The sequence below is a fragment of the Eschrichtius robustus genome, chromosome 7 (genome assembly GCF_028021215.1).
Source record: "Eschrichtius robustus isolate mEscRob2 chromosome 7, mEscRob2.pri, whole genome shotgun sequence".
NCBI lineage: Eukaryota > Metazoa > Chordata > Mammalia > Artiodactyla > Eschrichtiidae > Eschrichtius > Eschrichtius robustus.
In genome coordinates this window covers 113,965,002-113,988,278 of record NC_090830.1, presented here as the reverse complement: position 1 = coordinate 113,988,278, position 23,277 = coordinate 113,965,002, and the positions used below count along the sequence as shown (strand labels likewise).

The following is a 23,277-nucleotide window of genomic DNA, read 5'->3' as shown; positions in this document are numbered from 1 at the left end:
CCTGCCTTCAAGGGGGAATTGCATCATTTTGGGAAGCCCTGTGTGACCTGAGCTTCACTCTTGCCTGTCACTCCCTTGCTCTGTGTTGTTGAGCAGGTTACCTAACTTCTCTGGGTACCTGCCTCCTCATCTATAAAACACAGGGCGAATCACACCTACCTTGTGGGCAGCACATAGTAATTGCTCAGTTTTTGCCTCAATCATTGCTCAATATTCTAATCCTCTTTGATTCTCTTAATAGCCCTGAGAGGCAAGCAGGGGAGGATCAATTCACTGATCTTTTTTGAGTGCCCAGCTCCTTCCTGCTAGTCACTTGTCCCTGCGTGGTTGGTCATGGTGGGTGCAGAGGCCGGGTCACTTGTGAGCGTGTGACCCATCCCACCCTCGGGTCTCCTTAGTCATAAGATCTCGGCTCTGAGAGGGCAGGAACGCTCCTAGCACAGGGGTTGCAGAGTCAGACTCAGAGTCAAGGAACCCTTGCTCGAGAGTATGTGCCCTGATTGCATTTGTGCACAAGATGCCAGGCTGGTGCTTCCTGGAGAGGTGCCCTTGGGATAAGCAAGGCCAAACTGAGGTGCATGGGCTCCCTGGGGAGGATAATAATTTGTTTGACGTTCCCTTCAAACCAGTGGTCTTTAAATATGTGTTCAGAATGTCTTCAGCATCTGTGGCAGGGTGTCGGGGGAGAGTGGAGAAGGACCCTGGTGGTACCCAAAGCCTCCTCTGTTGCCCTGAGTTGGTCATCTCAGACCCTCAGCAAAGCAAAGCACCCACCCATCACCGGACCCAGCACTTAGACAGCAGTTTAGAGAGTAAGGGTTATTACTCGAGCAGCCATCTGGGGCATCTCACCTGCCATTCCCCACCCCAGAGACTCCATCCACACACAGTGCCATCCTTGAGATGAGCTCTGGAATTGACTCTTTCTCCATGTCGTCACATTTCCGGTGATGCTTTAGGATGCCCTAACTCCCCCTGTGGAGCGGCACATCAGGCCTCTGCCCTTCTCCTGCTCTGGTGCCAACTGCGTGGTCATCCCCAAATCACTGGAATAAATGATCAGGGGCCTCCACCCTGGATCCCACCACTTTCTCCAACACATGGCAGCGTTTCATGGAATTCATAAGCAAGTCAATTCACTCCAATCTGTTTCATCTAGCAGGCCTAACACTCCCGCTGCCGAGCCTTTGTATTCACCATTCCACCCTCTGGAATGCCCCCTTCCCCTTTCTCCAGCTCTCCTTTATGCAAGGCCCACATGTGACGTGACCTCCTCTGAGAAGTCTGCTTTGCTTACGCCAGCCACACCAACATTGTCCTTTCCTGAACCCCCATCACATGCTTTTTATGCCTCTCAGCAGACTGACACTCAATCTAACACTACTAGGTAAACCCCTTGTGCCCATTGGCTCTCCCAGCTCCCAGTCACATCATGGACCATGACTTTCACTCTCCCTGAATCCCACTCATTCAGTGCATGGAACATCATAGTAATGGCTTGACTGGGAAGGGATTGGAAGTAGTGAAAGCTTGCATGTTTTCCAGAAAGTGGTCAAGCAAGACTTCTTTGGCTTGTTAAGGACTTAGGAACCCGGGATGGGCTCCCTCACAAAGCTAGAATATATACCAGCACCGTGAGTCAGCTTCAGTATGGCGTGCGCCCATGCCCCAGCCACCAAATGCATCCAAGGCAGGAAGCTCCTTGCCAGGATGGACGGGTCCTCTCTACCCTCTGTCTCTCTCCTCAGCTGCTGCTTCAGGGACACTTGGGGTGTTGAGTCTGTTCCCTGAAGCTTCTAGCGGTTTTGGCAAGAGAGCCTGTATCCCTCCTGTCCAGCCACCCTCAACCTCGCCTCATCCTGGGAACTCTCTGAGCAGCTGCCCTGCTGCCTCATGGCTGCGCTGCCCCGTTCCGTGTACAGAACACATCCACCGCAGCATTTTCTCTGGGTCCTCCTATCTTCCCTGTGAGTTGCATCATCTTCCCACATTACGCAGACGAGAATAAGTGCCTTGCAAAGGGTCACTGGTCAGCCAGTGCAGCCTGGAGCCCAGGCTCCAGTCTCGAGTGCTCTGCTCAGTGCTCTTTGAATGGCTGCTCCCGGGGTGACAAGGAGAGAATTGCAGTGACTCCTCTCTAATCCATGTCCCTGCTCCGCGGGTTCTCCATACTGTAGAGCCCTAGTATCGTCTTCTCTCTTTTTTTATTGTGCTAAAAAATGCATAACATCAAACTTACCATTTTGTATTGTGGTAAAATACACGTAACATAAAATTTACTATTTTAACCTTTTTTAACTGTACAGTTCATTGGCATCAAGTACATTCACACTGATGTGCAACCATCACCACCACCCTTGTCCACAACTTTTTCATCTTATTTTCTCCTTTAAAGCCTAGTGTCTTATACCTTCTAGGGGTTAATTCCTTTTTAATAAATGTGTCAGAACCCTTCAAGGGCCAAAGGTGTGCATCTCTTGAGGGTTCCCTTTTTTTGAAAAAATTTTGAATTGAAGTCTAGTTGATTTACAATGTTGTGTTAGTTTCAAGTGTATAGCAAAGTGATTCAGTTATATAGATATATATAGATATGTATGTATGTATCTATCGATCTATATATATCCTTTTTCAGATTCTTTTCCATTATAGGTTATTACAAGATATTGAAGATAGTTCCCTGTGCTATATAATAGGTCCTTGTTGTTTATCTATTTTATATATAGTAGTTTGTATCTGCTAATCCCAAACTCCTAATTTATCCCTCCCCCGCCCCCACTTTCCCTTTGGTAGCCATAAGTTTGTTTTCTATGTCTGTGAGTCTGTTTCTGTTTTGTAAATAAGCTCATTTGTATCATATTTTAGATTCCACATATAAGTGGTATCATATGATATTTGTCTTTCTCTGACTTACTTTAGTTAGTATGATAATCTCTAGGTCCATCCATGTTACTGCATATGGCATTATTTCATTCTTCTTTATGGCTGAGTAATATATATATATATATATATATATATATATATATATATACACCACACCTTCTTTATCTATTCATCTGTTGATGGACATTTAGGTTGCTTCCATGTCTCAGCTATTGTAAACAGTGCTGCAATGAACATTGGGGTGCATGTATCCTTTTGAATTAGAGTTTTTGTCTTTTCCGGCTATACCCAGGAATGGAATTGCTGGATCTTATGGTAACTCTATTTTTTTTTTTTTTTAAGGAACCTCTATACTGTTTTCCTTAGTATCTGCACCAATTTACATTTCCACCAACAGTGTAGGAGGGTTCCCTTTCCTCCACAATTGAGGGTTCTCTTTGATTCTGTACGTAACTTGCTATTGGTTGTGAATACTGACTTTTTTTTTCCTTCTGTCTTTATGCCTTTCATTTCTTTCTCTTGTGTTAATACCTTGGGAAGGATCATTAATACAATAATGGATGGAAGTAGTGACAGTGGGCAGCGTCCTTGTTTTGTTCCAGTGTTTCTTCACTGAGGTTTGCTATGGGTAAACATTTTCAGGTTAAGAAAGTTTACTCCTATTTCTTGTTTGCTAAATTTTTTAAAAATCATAAATAGGTGTTGACTTTTATCTAATACTTCATCTGCCTATGTGAGAATGGTCATATAGTTTTTATCCTTTATTTGATAATGTGCTAAATTACATTAATAGATTGTCTAGTGATGCACCATTCTTACACCTTGAATGAAATTTAATAGAAATGTAAACCCTAATGGTAGAATTTCTTTCATTCATTTTATTCATTCAGACTGTGGTAGTCAAGAGACCAGGGTCTGGAGCCAGATAACCTGGGTTCGAATCCCAGTTCCACACCTTGCTTGTGTGGGCAAGTTATTTAATCTCTCTGTATGTTGGTTTCTTTCTCTGGAAAATAGGGCATTAATAGTACCTACTTCAAAGAGTTGATATGAGAATTAATTGAGATAAGCCAGTGCCTAACACAAACTAAGTTCTCAGTAAATGGTATTTTCACCATCAAACATTTATTGAGCACCTGTTTTATACCAGGACCTGTGCTAGGTTCTGGGAACTCATAGTTAGGGTAACCACATGACCCCATTAACCAGTACAGTCCTGGAGGTCCTGTTTTGTACTTTTTATCCCGATGGAATTATTACCAGCACTCCCCTTCACTCTCAGTAGTTTCCCAATTTGGATGATAAATTATTTGATCACCAACTGATAGATGAAGAGATCTATATAATATGGATGTGGAGGACCTGGCTGGACTTGATTCATAGCTGAGCTTCACTAATGTGAAGCAGAATTGTGGTTGGGGTCAAGGTAGAGGATCTTCAGGGCCCCACAGGCATCATAAGCCTTTCCCCTGTCTTCTTGTTTGCATTTTTTTCCAACAGGAAATCTGCTGTCATCATTGTCTTTGTTCCTCTGAATGTAAAAACGTCTTTTTCCTATGGCTGCTTTTAAGATTTTTTTCTTTCTTACTGATTTTGAGTAACCTGCTTATGATGTGCCTTGGTATAGATTTCTGTATGTTTCTTGTCTTTGGAGTTGAATTTTGGGGGTCTGTGAGTCCATAGAAGAAATCACAAATGGAATTTTTAAAAAATTTTTTGAGCATTGAACATAGTGAAAACGCAGCATATGAAAATTTGTGGGTCACTGCTAAAGCACTGTTTAGAGAGAAAAGTATATCATTACATGCCTAAATTTTAAAAGAAGGTTTAAAATCAATAATCAAAAATTTCACTTTAAGGAAAAACCCCCTAAGCCTAAATTAAGTAGAAGGAAAGAAATTATGAGAACAGAAACAATAACGTAAAAAGCAGAAAACAGTAAAGAAAACTAACAGAACCAAAAGTTGGCTGTTTGAAAAGATTGATAAAATTGATAAACTCCTACTAAGAATAACCAAAGAGAGAAAGAGAGAAAACACAAATTACCCATATCAGGAGAAAGAGAAGATATTACTTCAGGTAAAATAATAATAAGGGAGTGTTAGTAACAATTTTCTGTCAATAAATTCAATAAGACAACATGGACAAATTCTTTGAAAAACTCAATTTTCCAAAGCTGACTCAAGGAGAAAAAGAAAAATGTTAAGTGCCTTTACACCTATTAAAGAAATTGAATTCATAATCAAATACCTTCCTGCAAGGAAAGCTCCAAACCCACATAGTTTCGCTGGTGAATTCTATCCAACATTCAAGGATGAAATAATACCATTCTTACACACAGGAGGAAGGAATAGTTTCCAACTCACTGCATGAAATCAGCATAATCCTGATATCAAAACCTGATGAGGACAATTATAAGAAAGGAAAATGTCAGAATACCATGAACATGGATGCAAAATTTTTCATAAAAATATTAGCAAATCAAGTCTAGCAGTATATAAAAAAGATAATACACCAGAACCAAGTAGGATTTATCTAAAAAATGCAACTTGGTTCAACATTTCAAAACTAATCAGTGTATTTCACCACATTAGCAGAATATAGGAGAAAAAAAATGCATCAATAGATTCAGTAAAAGCATTTGACAAAATTCAGCACTGTTTATAATAATAATTTTTTTAAAATCCTCAGTAAACTAGAAATCAAAGGAAACTTTCTCATCTTGAGCATCTACATAAAACCTACCACTATCATCATAGTTCATGGTGAAAGTCTGAATACTTTGCTCTTAAGATTGGAATAAAGCAAGAATGTTCTCTCTTACCTCTTTTCTTCAACATTGTATTGGACATTCTAGCTAGTGAAATAAGGAAAGAAAAGGCATACTTATTGGAAAAAGGAAGATGTATAATGACCTTTCTTTTTCTGACGTTATTGTCTATGTAGAGAATATTAAGAAATCTGCAAAAGACAAAAATACCTACTAGAATTAATAAATAATTTTAACAAAGTTGCAGGATACAAATTCAACATACAAAAACCAATTGTATTTCTGTATACTAGCAGCAAACAATTGGAAAATGAAGATTTAAAATACCATTAATAATAGCTTCAAAACACATAAAACACGAATGAATTCAATGAAAGATGTGTAAGACCTCTACATTGAAAACTATAATGCATTGCTGAGTGAATTAAAAGAAGGTCTAACTAAACAGAAAGATTTACCATGTTCATGGATTGAAAGTCTCAATATTGTTAAGGTAGCTTCTCTCCCTAAAGTGATCTATCAAGTCAATGCAATCTCAATTTTAAAAAAATCCCAGGAGGCTTTTTTTTTTTTTTTAATTTATTTTATCTTTGGCTGTGTTGGGTCCTCGTTGCTGCACGCGGGCTTTTCTCTAGTTGTGGCGAGCAGGGGCTACTCTTCGTTGTGGTGCACGGGCTTCTCATTGCGGTGGCTTCTCTTGTTGCGGAGCACGGGCTCTAGGTGCGCGGGCTTCAGTAGTTGTGGCACGTGGGCTCCGTAGTTGTGGCACGGGGGCTCTAGAGCACAGGCTTAGTAGTTGTGGCACACGGGTTTAGTTGTTCCGCAGCATGTGGGATCTTCCCGGACCAGGGCTTGAACCCGTGTCCCCTGCATTGGCAGGCGGATTCTAAACCACTGCGCCACCAGGGAAGCCCCCAGGAGGCTTTTAATGTAGAAATTAACCACTTCATTCTAAACCGGGTCTGAAAGTGCAAGGGATCTAGAATGACCAAAACAGTTTTGAAAAAGAAGAAAAATTTTGATTTTAAGATGTAACTAGAAACCTACAGTAATCAAGAAAGGATGGTGTTTGTGTCAGGAGATACCTATCTATCAGTGGAACAACACAGAGGGTCCAGAAATAGTAAATCCACACATACATAGTTAATTTATTTTTGACAAAGGAGTTAATGTAATTCAATGGGAAAACAATAGTCTTTTCAACAAGTTGTTCTGGAATGATAGGCTATCTACACCCCCAAAAATTATGAATGGAAGTTTGATATTAAATTTCATTTGAACAGAGAATTCTGCTGAACCCCTCCCCAAAAAAGATCTACTAATAAGTGTTTTAGAGGTGCTGTCCAGTCACTCCCAAATCTATTATTTTTATATCTTCATGGGAGAGTTCAGAGTTGTGCCACCATTCTGAGAATCACTAGACCCCAAAGGTATGACGACCCCTGACCGAGGTGGGCAAGTAGCACATGGGCCGGGTACATGCGCAAGGTTGAGAGGCCCATGGAACATAAAAAATAACTTCACTAGGGACTAGGGTACATGATGGTGAATACTCTCACACAGGTCATGACTATGTTCTTAGCTGTACTTTATTTAATTTATTAATTTATTTATTTTTGGCTGCATTGAGTCGTCATTACTGCGCGCGGGCTTTTCTCTAGTTGTGGCGAGTGGCGGCTACTGTTCGTTGTGGTGCGCTGACTTCTCATTGTGGTGGCTTCTCTTGTTGCAGAGAATGGGCTCTAGGCGTGTGGTCTTCAGTAGTTGTGGCACGTGGGCTCAGTATTTGTGGCTCACAGGCTCTAGAGTGCAGGCTCAGTAGTTGTGGCGCACGGGCTTAGTTGCTCCGTGGCATGTGGGGTCTTCCTGGACCAGGGCTCGAACCCGTGTCCCCTGCATTGGCAGGGGGATTCTTAACCACTGCGCCACCAGGGAAGCCCCGGTACAGCCACTTTGGAAGACAGTTTGGCAGTTTTTTACAAAACTAAACATACTCTAACCATACAATTCAGCAATCATCCTCCTTGGTGTTTAACCAAATGAGTTGAAAACTATGTCCACACGAAAACCTGCACATGGATGTTTACAGCAGCATTATTCATAATTGCCAAAACTTGGATGCAACCAAGATGTCCTTCAGTAGGTGAATAGATAAATAAGCTGTAGCACATCTACATAATGGAATATTATTCAGTGCTAAAAAGAAGTGAGCTATCAAGCCATGAAAAGACATGGAGGAACCTTAAATGCATATTGTGCATTTTAAAAATTAAAGAGTCTATTTTGAAAAGGCTGTATACTGTATGATTCCAACTATATGATATTCTAGTAAAGGCAAAACTAGTAAAGTATCAGTGGTTACTCAGGTTAGTGGGAAGAGGATGAATAGGTAGAACACAGAGGTTTTTTAGGGCAGTGAAACTATTTTGTGTGATACTGTCATGGTGGACACATGTGATACATTTGTCCAAACCCCTAGAATGTACAATACCAAACATGAACCTTAATGTAAACTATGGACTTTGGGTGATAATTATCTGTCAATCAGTTGCAATAAATGTGCTGCTCTGGTTTGGGATTCTGATGGGGGAGACCAGGAATGTGTGGGGTCAGGGAGTATATGAGAACTCTCTGTACTCTCTGCTCAATTTTGCTGTGAACCTAAAACTTCTCTTTAAAAAGTCTATTAAAGAAAAGAAAACAACTTATACAACGCTACAGTAATCAAGATGGCATCCTACAGACCTAGGATAGACATATAGATCAAAGGAATAGAATTGAGAGTCCAGGAATAAACCCATACATTTATCCTGAACTGGTTTTCTGCAAGGGCACCAAGACCATTCAAAGGGAAGGATACCTCCTCTTGCAGGCAATGAGATGAACATGTACAAAAAATTTTCAAAAGACTATGTGAAATACTGAAATAGGGATACCAACCAGGAGTGCTGTTGGAATTCAAAGAGAGGTGGTGTGACCTTAGGCTGGGACAGTCAAAGGCTTCACAGAGTAGAGGTCGCCTGATAAGGCCATCAAAGAAGGAAGGGAATGGGGGGAAGTACATTTCAGACCACAAAGGATGAGAACTTTAAGAAAAGTCACATGTATCATTATTGTCCCTCTCTGTTTCCGTGATTCTCCCTGCTGTGTCCCCGCACCTAACACAGGGCCTGGTGAGCCCTAAGTCAGTAGGATGGACAAACCAGTTCTGAGGTTTCCCATGATCTCTCAGAGTTCTCAGGGAGATGGAGTGACCTTGCCTCTTTGTACGGGGAATCTCTAGATCAGGGAACCCACCAGCCTCTTGTAGTAACTAACGTTCCCTTTGTTCCTGAGCTGGAAATGGTCACAAGCATTGGGGCCCCAAAACTGGAGTTGCTGGGAACTCCACCCTCTCAGAAGGGCGAGGAGTTGGCCTCTTGGGTTACAGATGTGCCCCAGCTGGGCCCGGGGTCCACCCTTCTCTCTCCCCAGTGTTTATTGCTGCTCAGCCCTGCCCACGAAGAGCTGCCGAATCAGCTTTCTCTGGCTGGGGCCAGCTCTTGAAGCCGAGCTGTCCTGTATCTCTCGCACTATCCACCCCTTAGATAAACAGCCTGGCGTCCTGCACACGCTGCAGAGTTCTCATGTGCTTGCCGAGGGCTCCCTTAGCCAAATGCCTCTCACTCTAAGAAGGACCCTGGCAACGGGCCCTGCTTTTCCTCCAGCCTGACTCAGGCCCTTGCTGGAGTGACAGGAGAATCCACTTCCTGCCCAAAAATGTGGCTGCAGCAGAATTCTCTGCGGGGCGGAGCTTCCTTCCTCACTGCCCACACACCCAGGCTTCCTCCTCAGGGAAGGTCTGGGCAGCCTCTTCATCAGACAGCCTCCCTGAGCCTTTCATGTGACTTTTCTCTATCAGACCCAGTCCTGCAAATTAGGCGCCCACCAGGTTACAGAACCCACTTCACGGCCTGCCTGGCGCCCCAGGTGGGGTGACATTTGGACTGTGTATCACACGTGGCCGCATATGTTTATCCCACCGCCCACCACTCTGCCATACTGCGCACGGGCCACTTCGCTGAATGGGGCAGCTTTGCGAGCCCCCCGACTGAGTAAACTCAGCTGGCTGCCTGTATTTGGTTTGCTCTGGAGTCTGAGCCAGGGGATTGGCTTTTTTTGAAATGTCACCTGTGGGCAGAGAAAATGTCACCAACATCTGGTTAGCAGTGCATCGTCTTCCTGTGGCCAGTGGGCCCTGGAGATAACAGGGAGGACAGATGCCGAGGCTCGGCGGTAGCAGGGGGGGATCAGGTGACAGGTGTGCTGAGATCAGCACCTGAAGGCCCAGGGGAGAGGGTTGGCAGGTCAGTTGGGCGCTCACGGCTCTGGAGAGAGCCCGTTGACCCAGTACTTTTAGCAGATGGGCTTGCCGTGGCCTCAGGGGGCCCAGACTAAGGCAGAGGTGGGGGAAGAGGAATATCTGTTACAGAAGGAGGCGGTGGGAGAGAGCCCAGCTGCAAAGCATCCTCAAAAGGCCTTTTGAGGAAAAACTCAAATCCGCAGGGCTATCAGACGACCCTTGCCTTCCAGGAGGCACGTGAACCCACGGAGAGGGTTCAGACTGCTCTTGGCAGGGAAGGTACAGGGAACGTGACCGTCCCTCTGCCAAGACAGAGCTAGCTTCACCTCCTACAGGAAGTCTTCCCTGACCTCTCCCTTCAGGTCCCACAGAATCCTTTTCATACAGCCTCACCATTCCCCGTCACTCCAAAACTTGCTTGTCAGTCTCTAGCACCAAAACAAAGCTTCACAGACTTCTGGGTAGGGCCCAGGAAACTGCATTTTTAACAAACACCTCCCCTCCCCCCAAGGTGTCAGGTATGGGCAGAGTTAAAACTACATTTTGAGAACCATCTTGCTCTAGAGCAGCCTGTCCAATAGAAATATAATATGAACCATATATATAATTTAAATTCTTCTAGTAGCTACATAAAAACATAAAACAGGTGAAATTATTTTTAATTTTTACTTAACCTGATATATCCAAAATATTATCATTCCAACATGCAATCAATACAAAAATTGTTAATGAGATATTTCACTTTTTTTGGTTTGTACTAAGTCTTCAACACCTGGTGCATATTTTAAACTTACAGCACATCTCTGTTTGGATGGGCCACATTTCAAGTGCTTAATAGCCACATGTGGGTAGTGACTGCCATATGAGACAGCTCTAGGGCTTTGCTACTGTGGTCCATAGACCAGCAGTTTAAATTATTTCTAGCCCCTAACAGAGGGCTGGCATCTAGAAGGCACATCGCAAATGTTTTGGGAGGAAAGGAAGGAATGCATGAATCTTACGTGCCCCTGTCCACCTCTCTAGGCACCACCATCCCTATGCACTGTTAGTGAGAATCTTAGAATCTTATGTCTGAAAAGGAATTCAGGAGTGAGAGAACAAATGTATGGGGTCTTCGTTGAGGCATGCGGGATCTGTCATTGCAGCACATGGGCTCTTCATTGCGGCACGCGGTCTTCTCTCTAGTTGTGGCGGACGAGTTCTTCTCTCTCTAGCCGTGGCGCACGAGCTCCACGGCGCATGGGCTCTGTAGTTTGCAGCACGCGGGCTCTGTCGTTGAGGCAGGTGAGTTCAGTAGTTGTGGCGCGCGAGCTTATTTGCCCCGCAGCATGTGGGATCTTAGTTCCCCGACCAGGGATCAAACCCGCATCCCCTGCATTGGAAGGCAGATTCTTTACCACTGGACCGCCAGGGAAGCCCCAGAAACTTAAAGTTTCTATAGCCTAACTCCTGCCAGCCCCAAAGAGATAGGGCAATTTGGGTAAGTGCTTCAGCTTGCCAGGCACAGCAAGCCACTTTCTTTCAGGAGAAAAGGGGTCTGATGAGGGCAGATCGCTCTACACGGGGCATGAGCTGGGCCTGCCTTCCTCCTCATCGTCTCTGTGTTCTTCCTCAGAAATCCTATGAAGCTGCTGCTCCAAGGCCTCAGGCCTGGCCTTCAACGTATTAGTTATGTCCACGTATTTGTCTTCAATCTTCTTCCAGAAAAGATTTAAGGCACCTATAAATTTGCATAGGTCTCAATGAGATGAAACAAAAAACAGAAAAAATGTTAAGAAAGGTTCATAGGTACACGGAAAGGGTGTTCACTCTGATATTACGTGTCGTAGCGAATATCCAACAGCAGAGAGTAGGTAAATCAACCATGACCCATTCAAACCTTGAAACATTCTGCCTCACAGTTAAGAATGCTGATATGGATCAGTGGCCGTTCACTGACCACAGAAGGAACTAAATCTTTGGGGGATGACATACAAGGCTCCCCACAATTCATCCCAACCCACCTTTGTAGCTTGGTCTTCCACAAATCCCCCCAAATCTCCACACTGAAGCTCTTATGTTTCCTAAGCAGGAGAACATCTCACATATTTGTGATTTTATATGAGCTGTTCTTGAGCTTCAGATGCTTTCTTCATCCAGTCTCCTGGTGAATTCATATCCATTCCTTAAGATCGACTTCAAGTGTCACCTCCTCTGTGAAGTCTGCCCAGATATTCTCAGGCAGAGTTGGACATTCACCTTGCCTAGAACTCCCTGCTAGTTTGGCAGCTATCATAGGTCATTAGTATTATTGTTCATGACTCTGCCTCCTGCCTCAGTCTGTGACTACCCCAGGGGCAATGGCTCTGCCTAATTCATCTTTCATTCCCTTTGGGATAAGATGTGAGACAGGAAGCAAATGTTCCTTGAATGAATGGATAATGAATTAATGAACAGACCCCTCTTGTGGCACCTATTGCTTTCTACCTTGTATTGTCTTTGTTTGGATACCTCATCTCTGTTCCTGGATTGACAAATCTTCCAGGACAAGAACAATGTGATCCATTTTTGCATCCTCTACCACAGCCTGCCCTAATGCCTACTGTTTGAATAAATGAGCAAAACTCTCGTTAAAAAAAAAACAAACAAAAAAACAGTGCCAATATGGAAGTAGTCACTGACGTGGGACAATGTCATTACACACTGTAATGAGAGTACTTGATGAGCTTATTTTATCTACATGCATGTAAGAACATCTGGAAAGGATATATATCCCAAATATTAATGCTTCTTTTTCAGGGGGAAGGATTATGAGTGATTCTTGCTCTCTTTTTGACCACCTACTGCTTCTGTAATTTCTAGCTTTTCCCCTCAATGAACATCAATTACTTATGTAATATAGAAATAAAATTTACAAAATAGAATATGGGTGAGGAAAATGGGGAGAGGAGAAATTAAGAGTTCTACTCCATGTAGAATTTATTTGAAAATCTCTTGATTAAAAAAAATCCTAAGTACAGGTTTATAGTGTTATGGCCCATTGTCCATATTTACACGTGGCAGGCAATTATTAAAGGTTGGAGAGGTGGACTTATAACATTGGGGTTTGAAAACTCATGAGCCAGCTTTTGTTAAATCTTAGACTGTGTTCAGGGAAGTGAAAGTTAATAACAGTGCAGTCACTGTCTTGTTTTGAATGGAATCTGACAATGACCCGCCCTTCACGTGTGGGCTGTAAATAGCTTGTGTATGTTGGATCTTGATTGTGCAAGAGAGGATCCTAAAATCATGCTGTAGAGCTGGGTGAGTGGGTGGGTAGATGGGAATATGCACACGTGTGGACACGTACATACACTACACGTGTCAAATCTAGCGTAGGACCACATTTCACCACCTCCAAGGCAGCACTTTGGTCCAAGCCAATAAATAGGCCCCTGACTGGTCTCCCTGCTTCCTCGCTGTGGCCCAGTCACTTCACTGTAGCTCGAGCCATCCTCTCCATGACTCGGGCCCCACCTGGATCTCATTGCCTATACCCCAGCCCCTGCTCACTCGACTCCAGCCTCCACTCCACTGGCCCTTCCCCTGCCTGGAACATTCTCCCCCTCCACTGTGGCTCGCTTCCTCACCTCCTGCCTGTCTCTGCCGAATTGCCATTGATTTGTGAGGCCTTCCACACCACTCTATATAAAATAACTGTTCCTTCCTGTTCTGCCCCACCACCTTATCCTACTTCATTTTTCTTCATAGCATGTATCCCCCCAACACAGTACATATTTGTTTACTGTGTGTCTCCCCGCAACTAGAATGTAAACTCCCTGAGGGCAGGGACTTCGTCTCTTCTCTGTACTGCTATTTTCTTAGTGCTCTATGTAGACGCTCAATTAGTATTAAGTACTATTCAGAAGAAGGAATGGACTGCAGATGTCATGTGACGGATCTTCCTCATTTTACTGATGAGGCGCCTGAAGCCCAACTGAGAAAGCTTGCAGCCCGGCCCAGGGTCACACAGCTGGGTCCGCGGGGCTAGATCCCACTCTCCATTCCGCTCCACCTCCTGCCCGCCCACTCCTTGGAAGGCAGACTAACCCCACACACGCACAGGGGCTGTGGCTTCGTCCATCCTGTCTCCTGTGTGTTTTTCCAGTTTATACAGAATTTCAGCCCAGAATAGCAGAAGAAAAAAACAGCTGTTCTTCCAGAACCCTGGAAACTCTTCCAATGGGTCTGTCCCTGGAAAAACAGCAGCAATCTCAGGGTGGGAAGGTAGGAAACGGAGGAGGGGGTCTTCCAGCAGTGGGGGCAATGGGCTGGATTTGGTTTTGCAATTAAAATAACATCTGGGTCTGTTTCCGCAGAGCGGTTCTGGAAGGTGGGTGGTCTGTCTGAAGCATCAGGGGGGGCCTTCCCCATCCTGGCCCCGGGAGGGATTAGGATGGCGGGTGACTGAAGGGCTCACCCAGCATATGACGTATGAAAACAACTGGGTCCGGAGAAGTCTCTGGAAACCCCACCTGCAGCCTGGCCTGAAATCTTGCCGGTCCCTACCCTGGCCTCACTCCGGGTCATCTCTGGACACCTCCCTCTACACCCTCAGGCCTCCTTGAGATTGTTCAGACTCCCCCTTTGATGCGTAGAGAGCTCTGGCATCCTCCCACTCATGCCCCATGTGGTCTGTTAATTGTCTGTGAAATGAGGGATTTGAGGCGTCGCTCATCCGTGTGAGGACAGTGGGGCCCTGGAGCAGTGGAGCGGAGTGGGGAAGGGACACTGAGGGCCGCTCCAGTCTTCTGAATCCTGTTCCTCTGTCTGGCTCCTCAGATGCAGCTTTTGGATAAGTTTCCCATCGAAGGTGGCCAGAAGGACCCCAAGCAGAGAATCATCCCCTTCCTCCCAGGTAAGCTTTTCATGGCCTCACTAATGGGATGGGGGACACCCTGAAGAGGGACATTCTGTAGGCCAAGAAAAGGCTGACTACTACCCCAGAAATTCTGGGCCAGGTGGGCCTAGCAATCTGCATGTTAACAACTCCCAGCGGATCGGAAGCCCCTGATTTTGAAGGCCATTGTCTTCACAGGGGCCTCTCCCACCACTCCAGGGTCACCTCTGCTCACCCCGGGCCGTGTAACTTAGGAGGAGTTTCTCAGGCTCTGGGACTTTGGTTTCCTTTTTACAAAAAGCATGGAGAGATCAAGTTCTCCTATGAAAGGATGAAAAACTGCAGGCTGAACTCCTTCCACTGGCTACCGTTGTAATCACAGGTAACCTTAAATCAAGCACACTTCCCCCTCAACCTGCTCGAGTCCTCCTGGCACCATTATCCAGCTGAGGCTCTGACAGTTTAGGTAACACGGCCTGTGAGCTGGCAGAGTTAGGATTTGAACCCGGGTCTGTCTGGTCATAAAGGCCATTAACCATCACACCATTTTGGAACATGTTTAAGGCAATTGATTATGTTGTGTAATCTAGAGGGACTCTTCTCAGGTGTGTCATAACCTGCTATTACTGTGACGTCTTCAGTCGGTGTTGGAATTTATAGCTTACAAAGTGCTTTTTAATTTGTAATCGTATACAAATCTCCACACTGAGGCATGCATTATGATTTCTGCTTGAGGGATAAAGATGTTGAGGTTCAGAGATGTTAAGTAACTGCCCATAAAAGTGGCAGAGCCGAGGTGTGAACTTGGTCTCCTGCTCCAAACTGGGCTCTTTGCCCTGAGCCACGCGGGTGGTGCTGCTTCCTGGGTCTCCGCATCACCTACCTTTCCCCAGGCTAGTGAGTTGGGCTGGTTCCCAGGGGACCTTCCCTCACGGTGGTCTTCACCCTCCATTCCTGCTGGGCCTGGGCCTCCCCGGATGTCAGCTATCAGTGGGACCATCGCAAGAAGCAGGTCTGCATCTCATTAATCCCTGGCATGCAGCCAGCGCATGGTTAGTACCTGCTTGTTGACTTGCAAACCTACATACGGGCAGCCCCCCCAGAGAGTGGTTCTTCTCCAAAAGGTACTCCTCGTGCACCCCCATCCTCAAAAACAGTGAAAGACAAGAGAAGGCATTGCCGCCTGCCCTCCGAGTCTTATGCTGAAGTTGGAGAGAATCAATTTAGCTACAAAGAACTTCTAAATCCTCCAGTTTAGATAAGACCAGAATGAGTCAGTGAGGGTGTAGGGAATCTCGGCCCTGGACCCCTTCCATGGAGGCAGAGGACTGCCTCTCTGTTCCTGGCCTAGGAGTTAACGTGGGGGACTTTTGCACCCCTGCCTGGCTTTCTGCTGAGTCTCAAGGGAATTTGGAACGACCAACACCCAGGTTTGTGATGACCTTAGATGTTGCTCCAGTACAGTCCAGATGGTCCTCCACCAAGGACCCGGGAGCCCAGCTAGGATGCTGTGGACACAAGTGTCCGAGAGCCAAGGACGCCAGTGCCCGGCCCTGGTGCCGGGTGGACTTGGCCTCGGGGTGTGAAGGCTGCCTGTTGCTCTAAAAGAACCAGCTTTTCCCCCATTCGTGGCCAGCGCTCCAGGCAGAGACTGCCTCACTATCATTCACTCAGCGGGTGTTTATGAGGGGCTCACACAGGACCAGGAATAAGTGCCCGGGGCCAGGGACTGTGGTGGCCTGGAGAGTCCAGGGAGATCTGGATTTGTTTCCTTCATCTAAAGGAACCCTCGGGCTAGTGAGAGAGACAAGACCTACTCCCTAATCAGAGAAGCTCTTAAGGCAAGATGTGACCCTCTCTACCACTGTGAAATTCCAATTTTGATGGAGAAGGAGCTCATTGTGAGCCCAAGGCAGCAAAAGCCTCCTGAATGAGGGGGACCTGGAGCTGACCTTGAAAGATGGGTGGGGTTGGGTGGGGTGAAGTGCAAGGCTCATGTCCTGCTGCTACCACAGTACGAAGTCACAAGAGTCAGACTGTATGGCTTCACCCCGGAAACTCTGACTCTGTTGGTTACCAATTGTATTGCCTTCTCTGTGCCTCAGTTTTCTCATCTGGAAAATAAGGATGAAAACATATCTGCTTCATGAGGCAGGACTGAGACCTCTCTGAACTTCAGTTTCCGCTTCTAGGATTGTGGTGGGGATTAAAAGAGTTCATGTAAAATGCTTTGCACACTGCCTGTCCCATAGTAGAAGCTCAATAAATGGCAGGTGTTAATAAAGAAAGTGCCGCCCCACCCTGCCACCCCTAACTCCTGGGAAAAGGCACAGGACCCCGCCCCCATAGAGATGTGATATTGTGCATAGTGGGTGATATTGTCTAGAGGACTGCCCCCCCTCCAGTCCCATCCTAAAGGAGGTTTCCTTCTCCCCTGCTTTTCTGGGTTTCTCCCCTTCCTTCAGTGGGGCTCTCTATCCAAAGCTTCCCTTTTGCTCACTTGCTCTCCAAGACTTCAGAATGGACATTGCTGGCCATTTGGAATCCTACCCTGAGACTCCCAGGCCCTGTTCCTGGCTTTCCCCTCACCCACTAGGAAATACCAAACTCTTTCATACTTTAGTCCTTAGCTTGGACAAGAAGGAAAAATATTGAAGAAAAACAACCCAATATAAGCAGAGCCAAGCAAGCAAGGGCTGAGTGGGCATGAGGGTTCCCAAGCCACCCCACAACCCTGAATCAAAGGGGCTCCCCCAGGAGGGGAGGGTTTCAGAGAAGGGCAGTGATGAATGTTACCTGTCTTAGGTCAGGTTCCGAAAAGCAGAGCCTGAGACGAGGATTCTTAGGCAAGCTGACTTTTGAGGGCTGCTCTCCAGTGAACATCCTAGGGCAGTGAGGGACGCAGCACAGGGAAGGGGAAGACACTGGACCGAGATGTGGGTTCAGCTAAGTCTGGCCTCAGCCTGACCCCATGAGGAGCTCTGGAGGGCGGACGGCACCACAGAGTTGTCCCGTCTTAGGGGACAACTTCTATACTCCCCATAGCAGTATGATCTGTGAGCAGCGCCCTCTCCCAGAAGTGTGAAATACGGGCAGGTGCTCCTGAGGGCTGAGGGCGTGTCCCTGGAGAAGGGGCAGCTGTGAGCCCTTAGTAGCCAACGCCCACAGAGCGTGGGGTGGGAGCGTCAATGGTAAGGGCCTCCAGACAGGGCACCTACAGGTATACCGTATTACCTAACACCAGCTTGAGTCTCTGTTTCCACCTCCCTGCCTTTGGAGAGGCCGTCTGCAGGCACCTGCTGATTCCCCCAGGCTAAGCCCTGGCCGCAGTGACTTTGGCAGAACCTCAGAGAGCTCAAAGGCACTGAGGTAATTCAGCAGCCTTTGCTCCTGCAACCCAGGGAGGTTAGCAGCCAGCCTCAGGAACAGCTCTGCCAGCCCTTTGCCTGGCCTGGAATTGCCGAGCAAGGGAAACCGAAGGGGAGGAAGCGGAGAGCGCCTGTTGTCTCCAGAGGGGCCTCAGTTTTTAGCTTTGGAGGTGACGGGACATGATGTGCATTTCTGCTGCCCGGGCATGGGGTCTGGGGGTGTCTTTGGAGCATTAGGCCAGCTGCTTTGCTTTGGCTCATCTGGCTGCAGGCTCCTGGTTGGGAGCTCATGGACGTTTAGCTGGTGGAAATGACAGAGAAAGCAGAGGAATTGAGAGAAGAGAGGGAATCTGAGGCTCACATGGTTATGCGCTTGCTCATCTGACAGAGTCCTGATTGTCTTCATTTAATTATGAATCTAAAAAGATTGGTTATTTAAGTCACAGTATTTTTTTAAACTTTACTTTGAAATAATTATAGATTCATAGGATGCTGCAAAACTCCTAGGCAGCAAAACTCTATATTCCTCCCCTCCAATTCCACTACCAAAGTACAGGGTAGGTGGCATTATTCCCAATTTAAAGACAGGTCAAATCACTTTCCACCATCATGTAGCCACTGAGCTGTGTACCCATTGCCCAGCTTCCCCCGGTGGTGATACCTTATGTAACAACCGTACATTATCAAACCCAGGAAATTGATATCGGCACAACTCAGTTAACTACAATTACAGACCCAAGTAATTGAATTTCATTGTAAGGAGGTAGAGAGGGCCAGTAAGCAAGCGTGCCAGCTGGTCTTTAGGAAGGAGACGGTGGTTTGACAATAGTCCCTGAGAAGTTCCACTCCCAGGCCTGACCTCTCGGCATTCCCACCTCCAACAGAAAGGCAGGGGTGAACCTTGTTTTACATTAAGGCTTATTCCTGAAAACTTCCGTGAAATTTCGCTCTTTGGGACAAATCACATCATCTTTTAGGCGTCCTAAATGCTATTCTTTTTTAAAGAGGTACATGAGAAGTCCTTTTGCAAAGTAGAGCATTCTTTTTTTTTTTAAGTAGTTCTTTTTTTGGTTTATGTATATTTTCATAATTTGGGGCTTCTTCTGAGTTTGCTGGAAACAGGGCAGACCTGGAGCTCAGAGATTGGACAGTGGTGTTGACCCCAGTGGGAGCACAGCTAGTCCACCAACTGGGAAAGATCTGAGATTTTACCCTATTTGCAAGCCAGTTAAGTTAGCTTACTCCAGTTTCGTGGATGCCAGCTGAAAACGCGAGACTCCTGGGTCAAAGACAAAAGACTTCATGATGGCACAGCAAGCAGCATGAGTATTGCCTCCAAGTCCCATAGGGCATGACCCCATCTGCCCAAAGCAATGCCTGCACATGCAATGGGTTGCAATATAGGAGAGGAACCAGATCTTAAGGAGCCCACATCTTTTATAATGGGCGGTAAGCAAACCTACCCCTTTTGCTCTGGAGAGAGACTATCCCCGTCTCCCAAGGCTCTATGCAAACCTGCTGTTTGCTCCAGAGCAAGAAGCTCCCTGCCTCTGTCTTCTAAAGCTGTTTGCTATACAAACACCTTTGAAAAGATAATCCAGAACAAAAGGCGGTTAGTGCTTTGTTGACAAGACATGCAGAAATGCAAGAGAGCCAGAGAGACTTGTCTTACAACAAGTGTATCTGGTGCTTTTTGGGGTCTCCTGCTTTGGGGAGAGGTGGACAGAAGTGAAGTCTTTAGGGCACTGGGCCAAGCATGATGGGGTCAGCAGCCTCTCAAGGCAGCCTACTGTTTACATGGAACTTTCTGCCTTGTTTTAGAAGACTGTTGTGGAAAATCCATCTCCTGTTGCCCATCCTGGGATGGGAGTAGATTTCCTGTATATCTTGACTTTGCCAGCCCAAGGAGGCTCCCTGGGAGGAAATGGTCACTACAGAGTGAAGAAGAGTGTGTAGCTGCTGATGTAAAAAGCAAACCACTGCAACCAGGGACCAAAGGGCTTCAGAAGCCAGGCAGCGGAGCAGAAAGAGGTGAACTCACTTGGCAAAGGCTGCGCGAGGTGTCCCCCCACTCGCAAGCCATCTGTGTCTCTCTGCTGACTGGTACTTGGCCTCTGAGCTTCCAGAAAGCCCCTTCAGCCTAATAGCAGTCAGTCCCACCCACAGGTATACATACTCCTGGGTTGGTGAGGCGTGGAGAAGCTAGATTGCTTAGGAAGAAAAGTGAACCTATCACCTTAATCAAAGAGGTGCTGCCAGCGTGCAGGCAGCCTCGTGACCTCGCAAGCTTAGAGGGGTGTATTTTTAGAAAGCAAGCATGCTTCGTTCTTTGGTACCAGCTCACCGGTTTACATACCGGCCCCTTAGTGAAGAGGCAGTCTGGAGCCCCAGCGCAGGAGGGTGCTGGGTGAATTGCAAGCACGGTCTCCAGGTCCTTCCTTTCTCTGCCCCCCAGAGCCCTGTGCAGCAGATCCGGTGTTTGTTCCAGCACAGAAGGAAGCAGTGGGGGAGGGATGTCTTTAGCTAGAGCTGGTCCATGGCGCCGGGGAGAGCTGGCCGTCTCCCTGGGCTGTAGGCAGTTCTGCTTGTCCCCACCAGGCGTCAGCCTGAGAAAGCCCTCCCCAAAGTGCCTGGGAGGCTGTAAGGGAATCAGTGGCTCAGAGATGCTGGCAGGTGCTACAGTCCCCAAGGGAGAGGACCTGAGAGGCTTCTGAGCCCCACTGATGACCTGGGATGGCAAGAAAAGGCAAACCTACGTGATGAAAGAGAAAAAATAGGGTCTGCTGGTAACACCAGGGTTTTCAAAAGATCCACAAGATTATAGGCCTGAGAGGTACCGTGTGCTGTTTTAAAAGCAACTTGCCTGTAACCTCCTGTGGAAGTGCTGGGTCTTCTCTTGCTGTAATTACTGCCCCCTCCCTCCCCAAATCATTCTCTCACTCTGTAATCTGGGGCGGGTGGTTCCCAGGGCCTGTTCTTGGCATCCGAACGCTACATGGAAGAGCTGCATGTGTTCGTGCCTGCCGCAGGTATTAACTGAGCACCTACTACACGCCAGGCCCAGCTGTAGGCACTGGTGATGTAGCTGAGAACAAGGTAAACTGGGCCACTCTTCTCAGGAAGTTCACCTTCCAGTGGGGGAGTCAGGAAGCAAACGAACAAGTAAGCAATTTCCAATAGTGCTAAGTGCCAGAAAGAAAAACAGCCAGGTCATGTGGCTGGGGCATCTGAGATTAGGTGGTCGCAAAAGGCCGCTTTACAGAGGTGACACCTGAACTGAGCCAGGCGTGGGCAGATCAGCGCTCGGGGTGCCAGGCTGAGGAGCCAGCAAGCTAAGTGTGACTGAGCATGGATGTTTAAGAACAGCAAGAAGTGTGTGAAGCAGGTGGGGAGTGTAGGGGATGAGGGGCCACAGCGAGCCGGGCAGACAGGAGCTGTGGAACCAAGGAACTGCAAAGCATGTCTTCTGTGGCAAAGAGATGGCTCCACTCGCGTGTGTAAGCTGTGCCACTCAGCCCAGTCACAGGCGTCCGGGGTCGGTTTCCTCGTCTACCAAATGGGTTAATCATGGTTTGGGACAGTGGTCCAAGCGTGTTATGCCTGCAACGCGCTGTGTGAACTGCAAAGGGAGAGGCGCCAGTGCTGCAAGCCTGGTGGCTCGGCTGCAGGACACGTGGGTTTCCGTTGCGCTGCCCTGTGCCTGCCCGCCCTCTCTGTGCTGAGGCTGCTTCACGGTTCAGCCCTGATGCACTTCCTGCTGCTCCTTCCTTCCCTGTGGTAACTTGCGAAGCTGCAAAAGGAGATTGTGTCTGAAGGGCTGATGATCCAGATGGTTGATGGGGGCTGAAAGATGGGAGGAAGCTGAGCGCCCCTGGACCCGACGCTGTGGTAGCAGAGCAGGGTCACGAGCTTTGCAGCTCTCGGCTCCAGAGCTGCCAGGTCTCGCTGGGAATAAGGAGCTTTGCTGGAGGCAGCCACACAAGGGCCCCTTTTACTTTTGCAAGTCCGTGTGGATCAGGCCCCCTAGTCCTTCCCCCGTGTCATCCCCAGAGTTCAAGACCAGGGAAAGAGTCAGGTCACTTCGTTACCACATGCTATGTGTCTTCATTGTCCAGAGATAATTCTAGAAGGGAATCAGCCTCCTGCACGCCCACCCCAAACCCTCAGTCCCGAATGAAGTGTATCCTGGGGTATCTTCCACAAGAAGCCTCTGATCTAAGCAGAAATGTGTTCTTTTCATGGTCTCAGTCAGTCTGCCTAATTTAATGTGCAGAAAAATGTGCCCTGGATGGGGAGCCAGAATGCTGGATTCTAGCATAACTCTTGCTAATCACTGTGGCACAGCATTGCGTACGTTAAACTAGAAGTTCGATAGAGCAACCAGGGATCTTCTTGCATGTTGGCAAAGTCACCAGAGGCCAGTGATTTCAAGTCTCTGTGACATTCCTGATCTCCCCTACCCTCTCTCCCCTGGAAATAAATTGTTTGCTTACCTGATGCCCAAACATCCTTTTTCAAGGGTCAAATCCTTTCACTCCTGCTTAGCGGGCACTCAGGTGTGCCCCGGGAGTGGCACTGTCAGTAAATTCACACTCAGGTGTAGATGACTGTCAGGTCAGTTACCTGAGCTCAGGTGTGATAGAGGTGAGACAGCAAGAGGGCAGCTGGGAGAAGGAAGCAGGGACTGGGCCCCTGGGGGCACCTTGAGAAGCCTGGTCGCTGAGGCTGTGTGAGCTTTCAGTATGGCTGCCACACAGGACCAGGCTGTGCCATTGTCAAGGGCCAAGCTGAGGGGTGAGGACTTGTCCTAGGTGTGGTGAGAGGTTTCTGAAGGTTTTAGGCTGAGGCCCCGTGATCGGATTTCTGTTTCTAAAGGATCCCTCAGCTGAGCTTGTGGGATAGACTGGAAGGGAAAGGGAGCAAGCGTGGGGCAGGGAGACCCATGGAGGCTGGACAGGGCATGGCAAGAGAGGAGGGTGGCTTGACCCGGGCTGGGCAATGGTGTGGAGGGAACTAGATCTGAGATGTATTTTAGAGGAACAGCCAGGAGGCCTCACTG

At 47.1% G+C, this 23,277-nt stretch overlaps 1 protein-coding gene across 2 annotated transcripts in view; it reads left to right on the top strand.

Annotated features, from left to right (window-relative positions):
* The window catches only part of SH3PXD2A (SH3 and PX domains 2A), a 246,525-nt gene that overhangs the window by 73,492 nt on the left and 149,756 nt on the right, over positions 1-23,277 (top strand). For both annotated transcript variants that reach the window (XM_068548499.1, XM_068548503.1), the window contains exon 3: positions 14,793-14,868. In XM_068548499.1, the coding sequence (XP_068404600.1) occupies positions 14,793-14,868 (76 nt within the window). The remainder of the gene's footprint in view (positions 1-14,792; positions 14,869-23,277) is intronic.